General features: G+C 26.8%; 2 protein-coding genes across 3 annotated transcripts in view; both read left to right on the top strand.

Moving 5' to 3' along the window:
• The first annotated feature begins 1,788 nt into the window (after nt 1–1,788).
• LOC112596779 (saccharopine dehydrogenase-like oxidoreductase) lies at nt 1,789–7,149 on the top strand. 2 transcript variants are annotated; one of them, XM_025342565.1, is made up of 11 exons: nt 1,789–2,021; nt 2,097–2,531; nt 2,615–2,886; nt 3,247–3,437; nt 3,690–3,819; nt 3,886–3,947; nt 4,767–4,897; nt 5,261–5,513; nt 6,329–6,511; nt 6,618–6,712; nt 6,778–7,149. In XM_025342565.1, the coding sequence occupies exons 3-11, from the start codon at nt 2,643–2,645 to the stop codon at nt 6,884–6,886; spliced, it is 1,398 nt and encodes a 465-aa protein (XP_025198350.1). In that variant the 5' UTR covers nt 1,789–2,021; nt 2,097–2,531; nt 2,615–2,642; the 3' UTR covers nt 6,887–7,149. The 2 variants fall into 2 exon arrangements, with proteins under 2 accessions (XP_025198350.1, XP_025198349.1); XM_025342564.1 differs by lacking the exon at nt 2,097–2,531 and having other exon boundaries at nt 1,790–2,021.
• Nucleotides 7,150–10,902: 3,753 nt separating this feature from the next.
• LOC112596821 overlaps nt 10,903–25,942 on the top strand; it is a 46,875-nt gene continuing 31,835 nt past the window's right edge. The window contains exons 1-9 of the mRNA XM_025342633.1: nt 10,903–11,364; nt 11,492–11,633; nt 12,835–13,370; nt 13,466–13,642; nt 18,080–18,451; nt 18,584–18,710; nt 19,859–20,235; nt 20,323–20,523; nt 21,404–21,990. Of these exons, the coding sequence (XP_025198418.1) occupies nt 11,284–11,364; nt 11,492–11,633; nt 12,835–13,370; nt 13,466–13,642; nt 18,080–18,451; nt 18,584–18,710; nt 19,859–20,235; nt 20,323–20,523; nt 21,404–21,990 (2,600 nt within the window). The 5' untranslated portion in view covers nt 10,903–11,283. The remainder of the gene's footprint in view (nt 11,365–11,491; nt 11,634–12,834; nt 13,371–13,465; nt 13,643–18,079; nt 18,452–18,583; nt 18,711–19,858; nt 20,236–20,322; nt 20,524–21,403; nt 21,991–25,942) is intronic.

Genomic DNA, 25,942 nt, shown 5'->3' with positions numbered 1-25,942 from the left:
GAAATTATAAACTATCATACAAAGAAAAGTTACTAAAAATGTTTGTTTGAACACCCGTTCAGCGGTAAAAATGTCCATTGTGCTGAAAATGCTGAAATATTGTTATCTGTTCACCTTGAGCAATGCTACCTGTTTCTTGCTTCTGCTAACGATATGTCAATTGTCGATTATATTTCAATGAATATTAAGTCCAACTGTACGTAAACTGCCCAACGAGCACATAATTTTATCGATATATCGAGATAAACGATAATTAATAGTAAACATAAATTCATTTTATCGATTCAATAAACGATTCAACTGCATTATGATAATCATATTTAGTATCCAATAAGAATGGTATTATCTTATAAAATCTGCATAGACTTTTCGATTTTCTTTAATCCAATAAAAACACCTAGCACCAAGTTAATAAGTTAATAATCGATAGTTTCTTTTTCTGGTTTACATAATAGTGAATCCATTATTTCTGTCATTTTGATAGGTATATCGTATATAAGTAAAGCTTATACAAGTTATAGATCTGGGAAATCAATTAACTGTTAAAAGCTGTTGAAACATTTTTAATCATTATTATCAATTTTATAGCTTCAGTATTAATCAATTTCAAAATTTAGAGACGTGACTTATTTTTCAAAAAAATTAATAAAATAGTGTAGAAAATTTAAAATAATATACGATCAGTTATTTTTTACTTCTCGTTTGCAGTTTTATTGAATGAATTAAAAATTTTAATTCTTAAGTTAAATCATAAAACATGGAAGCAAATAAGACCAATGAATACATATTTTAACATTTTGAAAAAAATAATTAATGGTTAATAAATTCATGATTCTATTAAAAAAAATAACCTGTAACTACTCGATAATTTTTAGAAATTAGAATTTATTTTGTACTCACAGAGTGCAATAAAAAATCAACGCAAAAAAGTAAATTTACCGTATCACTGTTGATTTAATAACAAATTCTATAAGTTAACAGACAAAATTAAATACTGAAACAGTGCTTAAAACAATTGAAATCATCACGAGAAAGAAAAACAGATCATGAAGGTTGTTGAAAAAACTTACGTCAGATTCGAAATAAACTTTTGACGAACCATCAATAAAAATTACCTTCTTTAATTCTCGTATCATAAAATAGTTCTCATCAATCATAATATGTTATGTAATTAAATTTTAAAAACCATAAATAAAATATTAATTACAATTGGTTACACATCAAAATATATGTATACATAAAGCATAAAGGACATTTAAAAATGGTTGATAAAAAAAAAAAACTTATATTTCTTAATATTTTCTGGCAGCTGTTAGCCTTAACTTGTACCTATATTTATATTTTGTATTATGATCTCATGTAAAACATATATCATCCCTCTTTTGTTTTATCGATGACTGCTAAAGTAACTGTACCATACGTTTATTTTTCCACGACCACTGTAGAATCTGTAAATACGAATTAGGTATTTAATCATTTGCTGCATTAATCGATGCGTGTTAAAAAAGTCACGGTCGTTTTCGCTAATACGTTTTCCCCTCAATTACTATTCTAGCTTATTTGTAATTAGTAAGCATTCATTATACTTGCAATAAACGTTACTCTAATTATTACCAAAAATTGTATATTAAAATTATACTTTCTGTTGATTTCTGATTTAGCTACCTCCAAACAATAGTATCTTCAAAATTTTCTTGTATAATGTATTATCATTTATGGTACTTGATAACTAATTGTCTGTTATTATTATTATTATTATTATTTATGCTCTTTGATTAGTGTTAACAGGAAGGGGACGCCAACTAGCCTCATTACCGTCAAAAACATTAAGCAACAGAGTACGGACTACGGACGCACGTTATACATTATTCAACAACTGAACAACTTGCAGTTTTTCGAATAATTTTTTATTTTTTTCGTGTCGCTCTTGTCTGACATTCTAATTGCGATCGATTTCCACTCAGGTCTTGGATTGATGCAGATGCGTTTGTGATCGTCGTTTTTCTAACTTAGCATCCAAGGTGAGTACCACATGATCGTCCAAAATTGAATGTGATAAGATGCGACAGGTACATCGTCAAACACGTTTTTTCTAGAATCTTCAGTCTCTATGCATGACCATACTCACATGGAGAGATCTATGATATTCTTGAGTTACAAGCCCGAAATGGTGAAGTAATAGGGATTAATATTTTATTTCATATTTTGTGGCCTGTGTTGAACGTGGACGTGGGTAATATAATTCGTGACAACCATCTTTCCCGCTTGCTTACACAATCGTGGTTAGATGTGATTCGTAAAATTATTAGCGGTATTATCAATTATTACATATATTTGATCCATGTGATCTGTGATCAGAATTTTCTTATTATTTACCAAATTAAAAAAATATTGTTCAAGTAAATCGATCCCACAAACAATTAACAGCCACCTAGCCACACATTGAAATAGTTAAATAATTTCAAATACCTATTTGGTATTTTGGTTGTAATACAGTAACATACTAACATGTTAATTACGTGCTTAACATGGTAGGTAACAGTGTAGAATATTTTGGATTAAATTATTTTTGGAATTTGTTTTAAAACCATTAATTTATATTGTATATTTTTAGGTTACCAAAATAGTACTTAATAGCTAAAATGGAAGGTAAAATACTCGACCAGGAAACAGTTGCTGAACACAATCCAGCTAGTGAACAAATTACTAATACAAAATCAAAACGTAAATATGATATAATAATTTTTGGCGCCTCAGGATTCACTGGACAATTTGTTGTTATGGAAATGGGTCGTTTTTCTCAAATATACAATTTGACTTGGGCTATTGCTGGACGTAATGCTGTTAAATTACAAAATGTATTGGATAAATTGTATAAAACTGTTGGTAAGTTTCTTTATTTTACTATAAAAATAACTGTAAAATAATTGATTTAGAATCTACAGATAACAGCTTTCATTTTTTAAGGAACGTTAAAAACCATTGTGTATATGTTTGAATCCTTAACTTTTAAAACAACAATGGTGTTTTTCGTTTCTATAAATGATGTTAAGCACTGTCTTCAGCAATAAAATTATTTAAATATTTAATAGTATAAAATTTAATTGTATCTTTTTTTTTTTAGTTTATATAAAATATTTTATTGTTTAAAGTAAGATTAATAATGAACAATAGAATCTAGAAATAACCACAGGTATTGTTACTTATCTCTAGTAATTTTTATTGTATTTATTAAATATTATATAGATGGTTATGAAGATAAAAAAATTGATATTATTTATGCTGATGTACAAGATATTAAAACTATCATGAAAATGACACAAACAACTTCTGTGGTTATTAATTGTACTGGACCGTACTATATCTATGGAGAAGTTGTAGTCAAATCTTGTGTTTTGACATCTACTCATTATGTAGATGTAACTGGTGAATCATTAGTAAGTTATGTATAGGTTGTTAAAATTTAATTTAATTAATGTTTTCTACAGAATCTACAAACCTTTTTTTTTTAATGTATTTTAAAAAGCATGTAAAATATTTATTGAATTAAGTATATTGTATTTTTATTATTTTATTACTGTATGATTAATAAGTGATAAATAGAAAACCGAAACCGTGTTTAGAAAATATTATTTTGATATTTGTTAATTGTTTTTATTCAGTTATTTAACACATTTATAATATTATAGTTTATGGAGAAAATGGCGTATATTTATAATGGACAAGCTGAAGAAAACAATGCAATTATTGTTAGTGCACTTGGTATGGAGAGTGTGCCTGCTGACCTTGGTGTAGAATTTTTATACAAAAGTTTTAGGGGTATTTTAACAGTTTATAGATATTAAATAAAGTATCTGCCTGAATTAATTATATTTTTTTTATCAGGTGAGTTGAAGAATATTGATATATACATGAAACTTTATAGCAGTTCATTTGTACTTACTGATGTGAGTAATACAATTTTTATTTTTATTATAATAACTAATAAATTGTATAAATTATTTTTTTATGATACACTGTCAACATAATTACCATTTTTTAGCTTTTTTTATCTGGCTGTATTAGTGTATTCTGGTGTACATGGGTTGTATAAAAATGATTAGTATGACCAGACTATTAGATAACACAAATTTCATATGGTGGTGGTTTCATTTATACTATAACCTACAAGAGAACAACCATATTCCATGAATCGATTCTGATAGTCATAAGTATTAGCTAGTTATTTTTCTTTTACCATAATGCCATTCCCACACAGTTGCCAACCTTTCATCTCATTGATTATTCAGACCTGTATGGCTCCATATGTAGAAACATGTTGAAAATGAATCAGTACTTAGTGATAATAAAGTATTTATGGTTGTTCTGTCATGGGTACAAATAAACACGAGTTTAAAAAAAATAGCATTTAATTTGAAGGTTTAAAAAATAATGAAATATTATGTACAGTGTAGTATCAGTATCTGAGTATAATTTAAATTAATTTAAGAAATGACAGATATCACAATAATTAAAAAATAATGAGATGCTTTGTAATATTGATTAATAAATTAATAAATTGTAATATTGTGTTTTTCTTACATTTTATTAAATCTAACAATAAATACATTAAGAATATGTATGTAAATTTTTATTTCATAAAATAAAAATACTAGTCATTAGGATGTTATTTAATTTTATGAATATTTAAATTTTCCATGATAAAGACTTATATAATAGATTGGTAATTTTATTCCAAATCCTAATAAGCTGTGTTTGTATTTCAGAGTGCATTGATACATGATGGTACTTGGATAAGTGCTATATTACATATGGCTACTAAAAAACAACGTTTATACTATCGAAATCTTTTAGATGAGTCAATGGGAATAACTAGAATAAAACCAAATGTTTCCAAGTATGTATTTATTTATTTATTATTATTAATAATACCCACAGTAACATAAACCATTGGGAAAATATAATTATGTTATATAGTAGACTTAATTTTAATTATTGAAAATATAAATATTGGCTTGTTGACAATTTTTAGGAATGATAAGTTAGGTATTTATATTTTTGTAATTTATAGTTAATTTTGAAAATTCACTTTTTTATGAAATCATTGTTAGTTATTGAAGAGGATATATTGTGGTCAAGAGATTCTGATAAATATTTTCAATCAGCTGTAAACCTATTTTGTTTTATTTATATGAGAATAATTATAGAATGATAATTTTAAGCTTTTACTATTTAAAAACTAATAAATATTAAATTTTAGGATATTGCATAGACGGCAAATCAGTACAAAAGTTGACAAAAAGAATTGGTGTTTGGCTTTACCAGAACCAGATCAAGCTGTTATTACTAGATCAGTACATCATGCCAGAACTAAAGATAATTTACCTTATAACTTTAATGTTCGAAACTATGTGGTTTGTGGTGGTTTAATATCAGCTATTATTGGTTTATTCTTTTTCGTACTGCTGTCAATCATGGCCATATTTGAACCTACTAGAATTCTCCTTATTCGGGTAAGATAATCCAATCATTTTTAGTAAAGTTGGCTTAAGGTTATGTAAGTTTAATATATTTCTAGTGTCTTAAACTTTTTATATAGAATTACAATATTTTTATTTCCTTAACACATAATTAAAAGTATCAGAGCTGATACTTAACTTCATTAGAAAATAATTAATATAAAAATATATATTTTGTGCAGATCTATCATTAAGAATAAATTTTAAAATGGACTATATAAAATTTATATATCCATTAAAATGTGTATCATAATCAATAGGTTATATAATGCCACTGATATTGTGAAGTACTTTAAATAAAATAGAACTATTAACATAGAGTTAGTTTACATTCAAATAAAAACAACAATCAAATTATTAAATATATTTTATCAATGAATTTGAATTTTTTTTATGTATTATTTAATACTATGTATACCCTGCAAGGAATAAAAACTTATTTGTTAATAGACCAAAATATTGTTATTCCACACAAAACGTAGGTATATTATTATCATGAATAAATTGTTATTAGATGATCATTTATAATATAATCAATAACAAATCAGGTAGATAAAAATAAATAAAAATAAAATATTTCATTAAATCAATTAAATATTATACTCCCTCTCATTGTATTCAAGATAAAATACACATTTAGATGTTTATGTGTAGTATATAAGTGAGCATTTATCAGTTCTATAAAATTAAATAAATCATTTTAATTTATAATAAATACCTTAGAATTTTTAGGATCGTACCTTAAGACTGCTTTAATTATTAACTAAAAATTTTTAAAACTAATGAGTATTATTTGTTCAAAATTATAGTTTCCAAAATGGTGTTCATTGGGGATGGCAACCAAAACAGGTCCAAATGAAAATATTTTGAAAAATTCACGTATGTCATTAACTTTGATTGGTCATGGAACAACGTCTGTCAAGCCTCCAATTGAAAATCTCAAGAAAACAACATATAAAGATAATACTACCACAAGACAAACTATTATTAAGGTAATTTTTATTGACAGCAATTGTTTATTATTAATTGGATATATCATGAATATATCAATACATTAACATTTATAGAATTTTCTTGAAGTTTTTTTTATATTTATAGGTCAAAGCTAAAAACCCAGGTTATGGATTCACTAGTAAAGCTGTTGTTTTGGGAGCGATAACTATTATAAAAGATCAGATTAATATTCCCAAAGGGTATATCATATTTATTTTCTTTTAATAATATATTTATTAAAATATTAAAATATTATATTTTATAGAGGTGTTTTAACGCCGGCGTCTGCATTCCGTAATACGCAATTTGTGAAACGTTTAATGGATCATGATGCTGCAATTTTTGAAATTGAGTCTGATTTAGTTACATACTAATAACAATATAAATTTATTTAAATTTATTTTTACCTCTTTAGTTATTTTTAGTCTTTAATAATATTCAAAATGTATTCCATTATAGATCTCTCTAAGGATGTAAAAATTTAGTTATATTTGTTTTACCTTTTAATTGTTATATAACTTACACAAAAATTAAAATATATAATGGCTCTAGTTATTTTATGTTTATAAATCACTCTGTATCTTTAGTCATACACCTACATTTTCAAAGATAATAAATTATACATATAAAAATGTAATACTGTATCAGTTTAATTATTGATTGTTATTTTGTATATATTTATTGGTAAATAATTTACCATAATTGGTTTATATGGAAATTCACAGTAGAATAACCAAAATATAAGAAACGCATGTGTATTTCATTATTTAATTTATTTTAAAAACAGATATATATATATTACAGTTAAAACACAAATGGTACATTTTAGTTAAAATTTTAATTAATTAAAAACTAGTAATTATCAAATTGAGCTGTACTGTTGAGTTGTTTGCATTTTATTTTTAAATTTAAATATGTGAATTTTCAGTATTTTGTAAAACTAAAAATTATTTATGAATTATTTTTTTAAATGTGATTTATATCAAAGTTATGATGTAATACGATTGGCTGCTATGTGTTTCATACCTCAATTTATGATGATGCTGTAGATTTTTGAATGTGAGTATAATTGGGATATTACAGACACCATTTAAAATTAGTGTGAATGATTGGTGATGTGTAAGTCATAAACTTTGATTTAATTGTTTGAGAGATAACATATCTCAATCCACCTAATGAAAATCTTAGGAAAATCAACCATTTTAATAATATTACATCTAGTAAAATTATTATTAAAAGGATGCCACGCCTGCATGTATTATCTTCGTCTTACATACAACAACATACCAAATTTTCATCCATCAGAATTAATTTTAAGTTGTTAGCTTTAATATTAGAGTTAATTTATCTATCATCAAACTTCAAGGTAAAAATTTTATGTAGGCCATCACAGGCTTTTATTAATATTAAAACTTTAAAGAGAGTTATGAGCATTTTAAAGTTATAATATTTTACATGGCTATAATTCAGTTTAAAATTAAAATATCAATAAAAGCTTATATGATGCACTAAACAAAATTCTTACTTTTATGTTTGATAATAGATAAATTTACTATAATATCAAAACTTACAACATAAAATGGATTCTACTTGAACAAAAATTTGCTATGTTGTATGTAAGACGGTGATAACACACGCAGGTCCTCTTAAGAAAATTTTTATTAATACTAATTATTGACATATTATGACATTTATAAAATATATTTATAATAATAATTGTCTTAATTTTGATAGTGTTTTATATTTTTTAAGTTGAAGTTACAAATCCAGGTTATGGTTCTCTAGTTAATATTATTAAAACAATAATTTTAATAAAAAATGAAATTAATATTCTTAAAAGGTTTAATATTTTATTTAAAAATAATAATTTAAATTTTAAATTGGATAAAAGTTTTTAACGTTAGCTACAGAATTCTATTATCTTCAATTTTTAAATCATATAATGATTAATGTAGATGCTGGGATATTTTAATTTAAGTATGGTTGGGAAACTTGCAGTATACAATCAGAAATAATTTAAATCTATTGTTATTTCTTTAGTTGTTTTTAGACTTTCATATTATTCAAAAATTGTTCAGTATAGTTGTCTTTAAGAAAACTCTCAAATGTGTTGTCTCAATTTAAAAAAAAAGTATTATATAAACAAATTTTTAGCAAAACTAATTTTGTGTTTTTAGCATAGATACTAAATAATATGAAGGTTATAGGATATTTTCTAGAGAATTTATGTAGGCTTCTACTAATATTTCAATGTTATCGTAGGTTTTAAGTAATACTATGTAGTATTTACAATTTAAATTTAAATTAGATGTTATAGTAAGTTTGTAAGACAACATATTTAGGTATTATAATTAATAATTTCAAGTTTCATTTCCATTTGTTAAATATATTTAAAACATACATTTTTAACTTTGTTTTTATCTTATACATGTATAGTATTAAAATGATAATTACTTATTTAAATTAAAAAATCATTTGTATTAATTTATAATTTTAAGTTTTAAAAAATTATTAGTAACAGCGACACAAAATAAAAAGTATAAAATTTAATTAATGTTAGACAACTTAATTTAGTATATAAATTTAAAAATTAAGAATAATATTATGATGTACATGAAATAGTTAATAAATCTTTATTTCTGAAATATATATAATTCTTAGGTACTATAAAGTATTCATATAATATAAATTTCTGCAATTACATTTTTATTTAATTTGTATATTTAAGCAAATATTATAAATATATATATATATTATACTTCATAATTGATTTGAATATTATACTTGGATCTTCCAATGCCCAGACATTTTCAATAAAAACTAAATAGCAACAAACTAAAATGTTTATAATATTTTAAATGCTTACATTGCCTTTATTTTTATTATGATATCATAAATAGATATATTAATGTAATGTTGTGATTTGACTTCATGACTATTAATGTAAATTTATGTAAAAAAACAAATGCGTAACTGTATATATTAACTACATTATTTTGTAAGAATTGTTTCCAAGTTGGAAAAAATTAAATAAAAAATATTTTTTTGTCATGACTCTCTCAAAAAGTCAATACTAGTTGAAATTGGAGGAAAATTATACAAACATATATAGATTTTGATATTTCCTATACTGATACGAAGAGTAATACTTAATAATTAAAGACTGGCAATATGAAGTATAATCTCAATATTGATGTATGTAAATACATATTGAATAATAAATGTAATATGTCATATATTTATATTTTGTTGATTATTTGATATTGTCCTACCTAACTTATAAACTTTCAATTATTTAAACTTTACCAAAATAAAAAATAAAATTAGTTGACTAAGTACTCATATAGCGTGTGGTTGATATAGCCTCCAGTAAATACATGATCTAGTAAACCATTACTAAAACAAAGGGGCATTCACTAAGTACAAAATTATCGACAATATTATGTTCTTAAATAAATGTAATAAAATAGTTGTCACTAGTCATTATTAATTATTAACAGAATAGAAATCTATTCAATTTTGATTCACGTTTTTTTGACCATCTGAATTACTTAGTGCTGAGGTCAAGTTGGATAAGGTTAGAAGTCTATAATAGATATTGTTTACTATATTTACAAAGTGTTGAAATTGAAAATTTTGGTTTTTAAGCATGCTTAGACCAGAAATGAGGTTTCAAGTATTTACATTATAATGTTTTTGATGAATCTAAAATAAACATTAATAATTCGTTACGAGAATCAATTTTATAACTTGATATTTTGGCTGTATCTTTTTTCAGTTTCGCGTAAAACCACTTCTAATAGTATTTTCAAATATTTGTTATTCATTTTCTTCGCTAAAAACACTTATTTTTCGGTTTCGAAAGTAAAAATCGTAGGAGAGCGATTGTGGCGGTTTGCTTAAATTAAATTAATTTTAATTGTTAAGTGAATGTTAACACATTTCGTATTATTAAACATTTAGATAACTAAATAAATAATAATATTAATAATTGTTTAATATCAATAATATCAACAACAATAGTTAACAATTTTGAATTCGGTTATCTTACCGAACATATTTTATGCTGGATTCAGGATCGGTGAGTTTTTTTCTAAGTTGGTAAATATGAATTTTTAAAATTTCTAAACTTCGTTTTTTTTTTTTTTTTTTCATTGTTTTTAAAGAATAAATTAGGGTGTTACTGCGGATGACCATCTGTTGAGATACTGTTACGGTGAACACTGATACCGACAACGGTATAATGATACAGGCCCGTGTTTAAACAGCAACAGTATATTATTCCCACCCAATATTTTTCTGGTGTTGGTTGGCTATGGAGGTGCACAGTCTAGAGATAACATATATGGCCGCCGTTCTATAGTTTAGACTCACACTAAATACGCGTCTGTGTGTGCGCGATCGGCACAACTCAGCATATTTTTCGTTTTGCGCGCGCGTGTGTGTGTGCGTGTACGTCTATGGGCGTATGTGTGTGTGTGTGTGTGCTTGTCTTCAAAACGTCTATTGATCGATGAAGCGAAGGCAATCGTAGCCATCGACAGCGGTCAGCGACGACAGGTGTTCGCTCGACGACGGCGATTTCCATCTCGTTTACTGTCCAGTGTTTGATCGTTGTTGTAGTATCTGTCGATTTGCTTATAACTCGGTATTAGTGGACTATCATCCAGTGATAGAAAACTTGTCGAATTGCGGCAGTGAAGTAGTATGTGGCTTAGATGATAGCGAATAATTACTACATTCCAGGCGGTGTCTAATTTGGATTTGTGCGATGTCGGTAGTATGTCCGTTATTGTTGAATCTCGTTGGATCCCGTGTTATACGTGGTCCCAGCTGGAAATGGAACAAGCAGGTAACTCTAAATTAAATTGTCGCTATTTCGCTTATTATTCGATTATAATATAGGTTATCATGTTGATGAGTGACAGTAATAACAACCTTTTTATAATTAATCATTATTGTTGTATTGTTTATATAAGGATGGAGGAGAAGGCTTTGTAGGGACAGTCAGAAGTTTTGAGTCTCATGAAGAAGTTGTTGTAGTCTGGGACAATGGAATAGCGGCCAATTACAGATGTTCCGGTCAATATGACTTGCGTGTTTACGACAGTGGTCCAACCGGTAAAAGATTTTACTTATTAAATATACTTAAGGTTTCAAACTTCTGCTTAATTTTTAATCATTACTGTCTATTAAGAATAATTTGTATTTGATAATACTTAATTTGATTTAAGCATAAAAGTTTTACATTTTTTTTTTGATAAATACAGCTCATATGTAAACTCTTAACAATTTTAGTTTATCGCAATTATTAACTAATATAGTAAAAGTAATATAAAATTAATAAATCAAAAACAAACTTGTTATCAAATTAATAATTATATAAAAGGACTACAAAAAATTTTCAATCTTAGAAAAGTTATTTAAATTCTGATTATTTTATAAATAAAATCATTTATTATTTGTGTCTTATATATTATAACGAGTAATTCTTTTACTAAACAACACTCACTTTTTCAAAATCTATTAACTTTTTTAAATTATTTCCAATCTATATATTACAATTTATAAATCAGTTGTTAAAAAATATTATTTTTTTTTTATTATATTGTCTTAGTTATTTTTTTGAATGTAACATTATTAATTTTGTATTCTAAAGCAAAATATTTTTGGAATATTTTGATACATGAAAATCGAAATTTAGATGAGTCGTTTATAAGTTATAACTTATAAGTATTTAAAGTTTAAGTAAGCGAAGTGGTATGGAAATATTCCACAAAATGTTGGCCTACTTCTTCACTCACCTGTATTTAAAAAAAAGTATTTTAAAAAACGTTAATAAATTTTGAAATATTGAGTGTTTGATAAAAGAACCATTCAGTATATAATATACCAAAATAACTTCATTTCTTATTTTATAGTTTAATTTTCAAATTATTCAAAATGGTAATCATGCGTTTTTAATAGCGCTCTTACAGTATATTTGTTTATTTAGTAGTTTCAAGTTTTAAACCATGAAACTTAAAAATTAATAGTTTTTATAGTTTCTTTAAGAATTTAAACATGAAAAGACCTATGTATGATATTAGTTTAGTACTTCATAGGTAATTTTTAATTGGTTAATTTATTTAATTTGAATAGTTAAGTTAGAAAATGAAAAAAATTTTAAGTTAACATCACTAAAATTTAATAATTACTTATTAATATACATTTAATTACTAAATTTTGTATACAATTTCTGTTTCTATTTTTCAATTTTGTTTTATTTTTTTTTATTGTTGTATCAAAAATATTCACAATTTGAATTTTTGATTATTCATAGGACACAGTAAGCATGAAGGAGTTGTTTGCAACGCATGTAAACAGACACCTATCATTGGACATCGTTGGAAATGCATGAACTGTCCTGGAAATGAGGTTTCAAGTGATAGTTCTGTTGATTTGTGTTTTATGTGTTATCATAGTGATAAACATAATATTCGACATAGGTTTATATTGATCCAACAGCCCATACCAAAAGAATTATTAAAAGACCCTCGTAGTCTTGGTGAAAATCCGGTTATATTAGAGCAAAGAAAAAAATCTAAAAAAATAACATTACGTGGTATATTTCCTGGTTCACGAGTTGTGCGTGGTGTTGACTGGCAATGGGATGATCAAGATGGAGGATCTGTTAACCAGAGGGGTTTGAACAATGCTGTTTCACAAACAGTTATTAAACGTGGTAAAGTGTGTGAAATTCAAGACTGGTCACTTGCAACAGGTAGTGTCCGCTCAGCTGCCTATGTCCAGTGGGATATTAATGGTAATACAGCTGGGTGCGTCAAAAACTTGTATCGCGTTGGATTTGAAGGAATGGTATGTATTTATCAGTTAAACAGATAATATAATATTTCATTAATTAAATTGTGTTTATTTTATAAATTCATAAATTTCATATTTATGTCCATTAGTCCGACTTGAAATGCGTATCTCCATCTAAAGGGTCAACAACCGTTTATCGAGACCACCTGCCATTGTTAGGCCAACACCAGCACCAACTGCGAAATGACCAGCACAGGCCAGGAATATTAAGTTTAAATCATCTAAATAACCAACTACAATATCAACAACTAGAAATTGGTGATCGGGTAAGAAGTTTTTTCAACTTTCTTTTTTAATATTTTTTGTTGGTATTTAGTATAATTTATGGTTACTTATAAATTCCCTTAACATTTTGTTAATTCCCCTAAAAGCATTTTCCTACCGTATTACACTTATGTTGATTTCCATAAATGAGCAAGTTAATGAAAATAATTAATGCAAGTTAAGTTTAAAGTATCGATAGGTTAGAAGTTGATAGTTAACAAATCATAAATTTAACTTGATAAGTTAAAAGTATTAACACGGAAAATAATTTTATTCAAACTCAGTTTAAAAGAGTTAATCTACTTTTATTAATTAGTATATGGATCATAAAAAGAGTAATTGTGTTCTTTCTAATTTCCTAAATTATAATAAACTAATTTATTAAATTGTTATCATTATGTACATTGTACACTGTATTACTTATTTTATTTTAGATGGTCATTAAATATTTAAACTATACACATCTCAGTTAATAATTTAATAAATTTTAATTTGTTTTATACTAAATAGCAATTTAAGGTCATATAATATTATATATTTAATTTAATCCTATTCTTTTATTTAATTGCCATGCTCTTTTGAAACATCTATTTGAAAAAATAATTTAGTTCCCTCATAATATTAATAATAGCTAATAATAAAGGTAACTGGGTCTGAATATTTTTCTTTGTCAGTCAATCACATACCATCGTCGTTATATGATCTATATTATTCTATAATAAATTTATAACATTCTTTATGTTTGTGTGATGTTTTAACTTTACATATTTATTTATTAATTAATCAGTAGATATGTCAGAAGTGCAATATTATCAGTGAACATGGTCATTTATTAATTGTGTATAAAATTTATAAATATTATTTTAAGTGTATATTGATTTAAACTGGTGAAAAGAAGTGGCGTTCTTGTATTAAGAAATGTTTCATATTATTACTCTATTAAAAAATAATTAACATGATAAAATCGATAATAATAGTTTTAATAAAACCAGCATGATGATGGATTTTCCTAAATATAGAATAATTTGAATAAATAAATATAAAGACAATTAAAAATACATATATTTTTGCAGGATAACTAGAACCGCCTTACGTAATGTTTTCTGAGTTACACTAAATAGTTCTAATATTTTTGTAAAATGTTTTTAGGGGAATTTACTGTTTTATTTTTTTAGAGGGGGTTACACATTGAAAAGAGATAAATTAATAAAAAGGCAACTCCTGTAGAAGATTTTAATATGACAATTGATGCTATCACCCTATGTGGCTGTCTTATGAATTAAAACCTAAACTTTGATAGTAGGTAGAATTTAATATAGCTATGTATCAATACTATTATTTATCGATTATCGAATGAACTGTTTTTAATTTTATATTTCTTATTTCCCATTCACTTTTTTAAGTTTTTTCATTAAAATTTTGAACCCATCATTAAGAAGCCTTGTGAAAAGTACTTGTAATCCTTTAATAGTTTTAATCCAGTTTACAACAGAAGGAATTTTTTGGTTTTTGTCTCATATTACATACTTTGTAAAACAATTTAAGCTTTACGCCAGTAGTCCTAACGTACAGAATTGAATGTAACTGCGCTCCACAATTCTTTTCCAGCATCTGGTTTGATTGTATTACTATTGACATTATCAAATAAGACTTTTTTATTCTCTTGACACTGATTGTTTGATATATTCAACAATACAGGCAACATTTTCTTAATGGAATCAATTCTCTGACTAAACACATGAGCAGCATATGAAACTTTCATTTTTTTCATTTTTTTGAGGATATATAATATGGTTATCTGTAAGTTTAGGAGCTAGATAATTTCTTCCAGTACTTTAGTTTTTGTCTAGTTCATAAAATTGAATGATAAGTTTCTATGATAAAATCATTTTTTTTATCATTATATGTGAAATTAAGATCTTTTGAAACTAAATTATTTCTTAGATCTTTCAACATATGAGGTACTTTACAGTGAGGTAGAATTTCTTAAGTTTCTATTTTAAAAAAAAATCCTCTACCTTCTTTTTTTTCTGTTAAATACTTCTCGACGAGTAATTGGTTAATTACTGAAAAATGTATAGAAGCTTGATCACAAAGTTAGATATTTAAATCCTATCAATTGAACTGCTTTAATGACTTTTTTGATATTTATTGATAAATTTGTATTGACCATAATATAACCATTAGTTAAATAGAATGCAACTGGCTGCTTGAACTTTTTACATGATCCTCTAACCATAAAAACCAAAGATTTATCTCCAAAATTGAACAATCAATTTTTACCACCAAAATCTTTAAACCCAATCACTTCATCATATATTTTATAAAAAAAACCACTGGGCTATAGTGATCAAGTTTGTGTTTTATTTTCCATACACCAGTCTTGAGATGTTCAAAAATATGTTTGTTTATACCAGCTCCAAATGGAATCGTCTTTAACAAATCCAAAATGCATTTTCATGAAAGCAATGCAAAAAATTTTGAGAGTACCTTATATGCTTTACCATTTTGTCTATAAAAAGATAAACTAAATATTTTGTCATCAGTAGTAAAACATTGACTATAAGGCTTATAAGCTTGCATACGTATCTGGGATTAAATAAAATTTAGTGTAAATGTATTTAATTTACCCATTAATTTAATATTTGTTTACATATATCTTTTAGCTTTTAAAATGCGTTGTTTTGCAGTTAAAAAAACGTTATTGTAGAACTGAATTTCTTTGTCTATATCTATGATATAACAATAATTTCCAATAATTTAGATAATTAACACAATTTGTGTTTATTTCTTCTAAGGTACCTTTGGCATTATTAAACAAATTTATAGGTTTGATTGGTATTTCACTGCAATTTGGAATAATTACATCATTGTCCATTACAGTTGTTGAATTCAACCATCTGAAGTTTCAGTAACTGATATATTGCAAAAATCTAAAAAAAATAATTATAAAACAAGATTAGTATTTATTTTTAAAATTAATTCATTAAATATGCTTTTGTATACATTTCAAGCTACAGTTAATTTTAAATTACATAGTGCATAGTTATTTTCAAAACATACTATATCAGAGGTATTCAAATTGTATGTCATGGTTTCATGGTTCTTAGGGGCATGAATTTGTGAAGGGAGCTGTAACAAAAAACTGGAAAATAAAGTATTAATGTAGGCAATTTAGCAATAATAGAAATGATAATGAAACACATGCCCAGTTAAACGTGTATCAATATGTGTATAAATATAGTTTATATACCGTATATTAATTTATATTTTATACAGTCATATGATAAATAAATAAATATTAATACCTAAACTATAATAATTTACATACATAATAATATAACCTTTTTTTTTTTTTTTTTCATTACTAATTTGGAAGCTGTCTAAATATTGTGAAAATAAAAAGGAGCTGAGGGATAAAAAATTTTGAATGCTTCTGTACTATAACATTCAATCTAATTAATTAGGCACGCTTTTTTGATTTTGTACAAATTTCAAGCTACTGATAATTTTAAATTAATTAGCTATTCTCAATAAATAATATAAATACTTATTGTTATAATATTTAATTACTTAATTTTAAGTAAAATATAGATGAGATTACTTAAACATAAATGAAGAGATAATAAAAATAGCAAAATGATTTTAAAACAATGTTTAAGAAATTGTTTGATATGAAGAATCAATACAAATTATTTCTGTGAAACATAAATAAATATGATGATATTGGTTATATGGTAAAACTATCCAGAGAAGTTCTACTTACAGATTAACTACATGTATAAATACAATTTAATTAAGTTTTTACCTGGAAGATTTAGTGTTGGAATTGAATCAACAATGAGTTTTTTAAAACCAGGCTCTTGCAACTATCATCATAATGTTTATCATACTTAACGTAAGATTGACAAATTTGTTGGATAGTTTTGTTCAACAGTTTATTGTTTCTAGTTCTTTCAACTCATATATCACACATTTTCTTATTCCTCTGGAAGTGATAACTAAGAATACTTTTATTATCGTGCATAGTATCACATCCAATGACCAAACACTGTTTAGAAGTCATACTTGAAATTAATCAATCAAAACAAATAATAAATGCACAGAAAAAACTTCACAAGCAATAATTAAATAAACTCTGACAGAAATTTCAAATAAACGAGTGAAAATCGTAAATCATGCATGTCAGCAATTAAAAATTCCACTATCTATAAAATTTTTATTTTGGGTTTTATATATCATAAAATCACTGTTGCCTATGTCTGGGAAATTTTGGAATTTTGTTATGATAGTATGTTGCAAAATGCATGTCTTAGACATGATATTATCTAACTTAATAAGTTCTGTCCTATAGAGTTACATATATATGAGTTTACATTTGTCCATAATACTCAAAATAATTAAATTTATTAAATATAATAATAAATTGTCTGTATTAGGTAAGAGTTGATCTGGAATTGGATGTTGTACGAGCTATGCAACAAGATCATGGTGGTTGGACAGATGGCATGTATGAAGAATGTTTGGGAGGTGGAGTTCTAGCAAATGCTTCTATTGGATCAGTAGTCGGTATTGATGAAGATCATGACGTTGTTGTTTTATATCCGAGTGGCAACAGGTGGACATTTAATGCAGCTGTACTTACAAAAGTACCACCACTTAGTGATGCATCAGTAGCCGGCAGTTCAAATGCAAGTTCATCACATGGACAGATTATTAGAGTAGGATCAACTGTAAGGATTTCTGATGATGTGGAATATGTGCGCCGATTACAAAAAGGCCATGGTGAATGGGCTGATGCCATGTCTATGGTATGATGTAATAAATTCTGTATTTTAGATAAATAAACTAATTATTTTTTATGATACTTTGTTGGAGTTGTCATTTAGTTATGATACAAATTTACATATAATATTATACTAATTAATTCTTTTCTTTTTTAGACTTTGGGCGAAATTGGTTATGTGCAACAAATATATGATGACGGTGATCTCAAGATAGTTGTGTGCAATACATCTTGGACATATAATCCACGAGCAGTTACCCTACTAAGTACAAATGGAGTTGAAGGTGTGTGTGTGTATATATGTATAATGCAACATTTATAATTGAATTGATAAATTTAAAATATGTGGTACAAAACCAAATTATTAAAATTTAACCAAAAAAAAAAATAAAATAAAAATACTTGATAATATTTAAAAAAACATAAATATTGTAGAGTCTCGATAGTCCGGACAAATTCAGTTCAAACATCTTCCTGATTACGGATTTGTCCAGACTACCGAAAGGCTTTCGAGATAACCTATTCTAATGACTAAGATATTTTATTTTTAATCCGCCACCTTTATATTACTAATATAATAATTACACTTTAAATTACTAAAATAACTAATAACTTCAACATAATAAATTACAAAAAAAATAAATATATATATTAATAATAATAGAACTCAAGTATAGTAGTCAGTAATTTTTATCTGAAGAATTCTGAACAAACTACAAATGTTATTATGTCATTAGGATTACTGTGTTAATCGAATTATCTATCAAGGCTCTATTGTACTTTATAAAAATATACAAATATACGCGTTAAACTAAATAAATTGATTCAGTATTTTGCAATTAATACTTCTAATGCATTCAAGTAGAAATGAACCATACTAAAACTATTTATTAAATATTATTATCTAATTTATTTAATCATTGGCTTTAGGTTATTATCATTTATTAATTTAATTTATTTAAATATGATTTACAATACATAATATGAATTGTATTTTATCTTTTTGTAGATTAAAAAAAAAAAAAAAAAAAAAAAAAATTAAAAATATGTCAGATTAAATGTAAAATATTAAAGTAATTATTTTATGGTTTGGATATATTTTGTAAGGTTAAATTTAGGATAGTTGATAATTGCTTTCAAACATATATTTTTTTATGATAAAATAATCTTATTTATCGAAATATTGAAATATGGATGGTCAATAGTTGGTATTGATTGATTACAAAATTTTGATGAAGAAGCTTGATTTTTATTTTCATTTTTATATAATACTGATTAGTATTTATAACTGTATTGTATTTAAATTGTGAGTGTCCCTTCCTATTAAATAGTACTAGTTTTTTTTTTTAATTGAAACTGAAAATTTAACTTATTTTAATTATTCATATATTTTTATTTAAAAAGTTTTTTTATTATTTAACATTTTAATTAGCGATTCGAGATGAAACTCTAAATGATAAACGGCTTAGATTAGCTCGTGAGAGGGACATAAAAGGACGTGAACTGGTGACGTCAGCAGCCAATGGTGATGTTCAAAACTGTCGTAAAATTTTGGAGAAAGAAAGACAAATGAAATTGAGTCAAATGAATCAAAAACCTACTGGGGAACCGACGACACCCAGTTATGTTCTCACACCAAGACAAGCTGCATTGTGTAGCAATTACACACGTCCACCAACTGCTGCAGAGTTGATATTGACAAATTTTGTGAGTAGTGGGCACACGTCTCTGCAAGCTGCTGCTCAAAATGGTCATGTCAATGTTTGTCGTATGTTAATTGGAGAGTTTAACGCTGATGTTGAATTTCAGGTGCAGAAATTAATTGATTATTATTAATTTTGGAAACTAAAATATTCTTCTATAATACCTGACATCATGTATTTTAACTTTTTGCAGGATAAAGATGGTGATCGTGCTATTCATCATGCTGCGTTCGGCAACCAGCCACAAGTAGTGCATTTGCTATGTGTTGCTTTTGATGCTGATGTGAATGCCCGTAATAAACGAGGACAGACTCCTTTGCACATTGCTGTTAACCGTGGGTATGCTGATGTATGCCGTATTCTGTTGCGTCTCAATTGCTTACCAAACTTGCAGGTTGTTGATTGGTTTTAATATTATACAATTAATAATTATTTTTTATTTGTACAAATAATAAATTAAGAGATATTAACTTTTTATAAAAGAAATTAGCTTTTATTAAAATATCCATAAATTAATATATTTATTTTAAAATTAAATAAATATGTTTACATTAAAGTTATAGTAATTAAAATTATTATCATATGATTTCATATATTACATTGTATAGAATTTAGTTATATTACTTTTACCATTTGTGTTTTAAGTTTTATATTAAACAATAGTAAAAAAAAAAAAAGACCTATAATAAATTTACTTAATATTTCAATGATAGGTTTTTAAACAATGATATAAATAACTATTGTAGTTATTTTGAAATATTATAATAATATTTATATAACTACTATGATGGAAAATATTTTTTCCTGTATTCCTAACTTTGTACATTTCAAATTCAAATTATATTTTTCTAAATCATTTATTATCAAATTTAAAAAGATAAATTTAATGTACAACTGTCAGCTTTTACAACATTGTTGTTTTAAAAAAAAATGTATATATTGAAAAATTAAAAATTATTAATATATATATTTTATTTATTGTTACTTAAACCTTATTTGGAAAATTCTGTAGTGCAATTATAGATTCATTTTTCTTTTCACAATTAGAAAAAAAAACATAATTTTGTTAAATCCCACAGAAATAGAGAAAGTTATCTTTATTCAATATACATATAGCTCTTTGGAATAGACATTTATGGTAAATCTTGGTGTAGTATTTTTTCAATTGTTCATATAATAATGTAGAAATCACAGATAATAATTGTTTATTAAATGAAAACTATGTTACTATAATGTATTTTTATTGATTGTGTTTATTTCTGTTATACCAAAAGGACAATGAGGGTGATACACCACTACATGATGCCATATCCCGTAGACGAGATGATCTTGTAGCCATGTTAATGGAAGGAGGAGGAGGGAGCATTGCCATTAATAATATACCTTCGAGTGCTGTTGCTGCTAGTGTTTTGAATGGATCTGAACGTCCCTTCGACCGCTTACCACCTATGCCAGTGTCTACAAATCGAGCTATAACAAGTTCTGCTCTGACAAATACTTCAAATGCATCAAATACTATATTAACAGCCAATGTTGCTGCCAGTGCTTGTGCAACATTAAATGATGACAATGTCGAAAATGCCGCTGTAACTGAAATGCAAAAAGAAAAGAGTACACCTTCAATAATCAGTAATCAAGAAGAGGGTGCTGCTGGGTGCTCTACTGCCACTGCAGGTTCTTCTTTAGAAACTGCCAAATCCATAGAAACAAGTGAAAGTGCTGTAGCAATCTCTGAAAGTCAAATTACTTCTGCTACAGAACTAGGATTTCCAGCTATTGGTTCACCACCAGCTGATCTCATGGTAGTTAACACTAACGGTTTCAACCCATTGCAACACGCAGCACTACGTGGTAATCCAGGGTAAGTGATAAATACAATATACTACTAGCTTAAACTTTTATTGATAATTATTATAGTAAGAAATAAGAGTTAGAGTAGAGTGAGTGAAACATAATATGAAGAATTGTATTTAATTTATGCTGTTAAACTCTATAGATTTTGCAATAGAGTAATAGGGGTCTAATATATGATCTACAAAAAAAAAAACTTGTTTTTATAAAATCATTTTATAAATGGTGGTGGTGGTGCAATGTGTGTGACTTGATCATTTATTATTATTTTTTGTATCTTTTTTGAGTTATGATGCAATTTAAACATTGTAAATTGATTAAAAATGGTCAACATCCCATAATCATAAAATATAATTCATGTTAATATGTTTCAAGTACTTACTGTTTTGTTTGTGAATTATCATATATTTATTTGTTTATTAATATGATTTGCTAATTATTTAAGTAGACACATGATTTTGACCAAGTGGCAAACTATTATTTAATATTGCATATTAGATAATATAAGTAGATCTTAATATATATTGTTGATCGAATGTTGGATTAAACAATTTTTGACATATTGAATACTAATCTGCTATCTACAATAGGAATTGTTAGATAGGGCTGGAATAGTCATGAATCAGTTTATTTTATTTTACCAAGCTAGTTATTTTTTAACCAAACAATAATTTTATTGTTTTTTAAATTTTATCAGATATCAACATAATGTTACTGACTAACTAAGAGTATTTCTAACTATTCTCTACCTGACTTATTCTATTATTTAATTTATGCAATGGGTTCTGATTATTTTTAGAAATAGAAAATATTTTAGTATATAATAGGAGCGACCTTAGTTAAACTTTAGGTTTATACATTAAAAACTTAAATGTATCATGCTAAAAAAAAAATTTTGATCGTTTTAAAGTTTTATCGGATTTTTGTCAAACAAATGAAATAAGTAAGTCGTTTTAAATTTAAAAATTATATTTTTTTCTTATCTGTTAAAATATGTTTTAAACAAATACTTTTTATTAGATTTGAATCATATATAATTATGCATTAAAAAATATTATTTTATATATGTATAGTCTGTAGGTAAAAAACCATTTTACAAGAATTACTACTCCAAATTAGTATGCAAGGTTCTCAAGAATATATTTATAATTAGATCCTCTTTACATAACTTCAGTACATGTATATATTAAATATATGTAAGACATTAGGAGCGAATAATGGCAAGGAATAAAAAGGAAAAAATGTTTGACGGCGACCTGGAAGAGTATTATATGACTAGCTAATGGTTATGTATAGCTTGTGTTGCGGTTTTATAATGCACATTGTGTGTCAGAAGCAGCTTGTTATATCGCATTTCCAATGTTGACATGGGTTTGGTCATAGGGAACTCGGCGATCATGCACATTTGATGAGGTGGCATTGTTCTTGAGTGAGTATAGTAGACGGAGGACCCGTGATCATAGGTAGTGTGTAGGAAAATCGTACGTATATCCCTTGGATATCATATGCTACTATCAACCATCATCGAATAGAAGTAGGTACAGACTCAAATCATCCTCTTTTGTAGTGGTCGAGCACCATAGGGGGGATATACCTGACCAGGATGATTCCTACGTAATACGTTGTCGTTTAGCATACCTCCTACTGACAATATTGTCATAATATATGTACTACAATTTTCGTTCCGATATTATACTTTTCAACAATCCTTAACTCTTTGAATTTGATTAAATTGGCGTTATGTTATATAATATATATCCATTTATGCGCAACGATAAAAATATTGTATCAAATTGAATTACGCTCTCGATGCTTGCTTTGTAGCGAGTAATAAGCTAATAGCAGTGATTGCGGCGTTTACGCGCGAGTTCCACGTGTACTTACGAAAAAGTATCTCTTTTACATTATCATTTGCGTATTTAGAGTTTGGAATTTCGAAAATGTATATTACACACGCAGTATGTCAAGATTTTGATGCATATACATTATACGTCGTGAATTGTACTATATTTTCGTTTTATCGTCATTTAAAATTATTATGATTCTCACGACTAAAGTTTTATGTTACCTACGCCAACGTTTTACATGTATGTGTTTGCGCATATTGCATGTTCGTGTTATTACTACAGTTTAAAAATGCTAGTCGATTTTGAAATGAAACAAATATATTTTTTCGATTGGTTAGCATCGGTATACAAATTTAATTTCATCATTATTTAATATTTCAAACTAGTAATGTGATGATGTAGCGTCCGAAAAAAAGAATACTGCGGGTTGTTTCGCGTGTTGGAAGTTTAAGTGCTCGAATCTTGCACGCCTCAAGATATAGTTTAAGGGTGACATTGTTCTGTGCGTTCAAAAAGATTCTAAATGTATAAAAAACTACAGCTAAATACTATCATATATATTGACGGTAGTATAAACATTTCATGTACATCTATAAATTAAAAATTACAACACATAAAACTACGATTGATAAACATTACAATTAAATGTATATACATTTGTTTTTGTACATTATTACAAGTGTGCGCATATATTATATAACATAACCATAATTTAAATCTCTAATATTTATTAATTTACATATTTTAAAAATATATAATGTTAACACATTTCAGATTAAAATACATACATTTAACTTAATATTAAATAAGTCAAACACGTTATTGCGAGATAAGATGATTTTTGGTGGAAATTGTAGTTTTTCGCGTGCTGGCTACAGCTGGTTGAAGGGGACCAAATGTGATTGAGACAGTAACAGCAAAAGCATCGTATTTCACAGCTCCAGAAAATCAGTTGTAAGAGTACACATGATAATCGGAAACAGAGTGAATCATATAAAAACTTTGTAATTGTCTTTGATACGCACGCTGCTGCTACTGCACACAATTCAATTAATACATGTGTATTTGGCCCAGATCCAACCAGCTACAGCTACACGCGTTTTTCAGCAGTAGTAGTAGTAGTTTAGTATCTCGATGCCGAAAAGTGATTATCTCCATAAAGATGCTGTAAATGTATTGCTTTATTGATGAACGTAATTCTAATCAACTTACTAATTAAAATACACATAATTACCATCAGAGCAATAATAATAAGTACGTGTATGATATTTATATATAATAATATTATCATGTGTATGAAAAAAAGTACAATATTTTTAATCCATAGTAATAACCACAGTTGTTGCCGTCGTAGGCGATCTATTTATACAACAATATAGCTACCTACCAACTATAACTATTACTGTCGTCGTAATATCCGTGCCAACAATTTATTTACATATCATAATGCGAAAGACACACTGTATACAATGATGCACATATTTTTAGTAATAAGCCAATCACCGCGGGCACATTTCATATAATACTTAAAACTACTTATACAACTTATAAGTAATATAATTTTTATTCTAATAATATTATATTGTATACTACGGACATTACGACGATTACAACAATATTTTCAGACCATTATACGGTGTAGATTCGACGGATTAACCTCTGCGTGTTGCCCTTGCCCCCTCGTACGTAAACAGTGGTGGTTGTTCCATCATCGCGGTATCGCGTGTTAGCGGCAATAATAATTAATGTAAAAAAAAAAAAATAACTAAAATATCGAATGGACGACGTTTCGTCTTTGGTCAGGAGAAGGGCCGAGTCTACGCGCGGGCGATTTATTACTGTGAAAAATATGTATACTAAAGACCGAGGAGTGCTCACTTTGTACAGTGCTTACACACGTATGGTATTATCCTTAAACTGTCGACTGTATAACTGTTTTAATGTACGCGGCACGAGTGCACGGTCGTCACGATGGCCGGCCGCGGACTGAACGGACTACGGCGGAACCTCTGGCAGCAGTAGCAGAGCCAGCAGCCAAGCAGCAGCAGCTCGGCGGCGGTGGCGGCGTTACGCTAACCAGCTAGCTAACGTTGTGGGCGGACGGGGGGGAGGGGG

This window comes from Melanaphis sacchari, unplaced genomic scaffold (assembly GCF_002803265.2).
Source record: "Melanaphis sacchari strain LSU unplaced genomic scaffold, SCAv2.0 Contig34_pilon_pilon, whole genome shotgun sequence".
In the NCBI taxonomy this organism is placed as follows: Eukaryota; Metazoa; Arthropoda; class Insecta; order Hemiptera; family Aphididae; genus Melanaphis; species Melanaphis sacchari.
Note: the sequence above shows the minus strand (reverse complement) of the source record. Positions and strands in the feature narration are given on the sequence as shown.

Excerpts from the sequence above, each read along its gene's own strand:
- LOC112596779 (XM_025342565.1), top strand. The coding sequence starts at position 2,643 with ATGGAAGGTAAAATACTCGACCAGGAAACAGTTGCTGAACACAATCCA. Across the intron at positions 3,948-4,766 it reads GTTCATTTGTACTTACTGAT|AGTGCATTGATACATGATGG; the intron begins GTGAGTAATACA and ends TTTGTATTTCAG. Across the intron at positions 6,713-6,777 it reads CAGATTAATATTCCCAAAGG|AGGTGTTTTAACGCCGGCGT; the intron begins GTATATCATATT and ends TATATTTTATAG.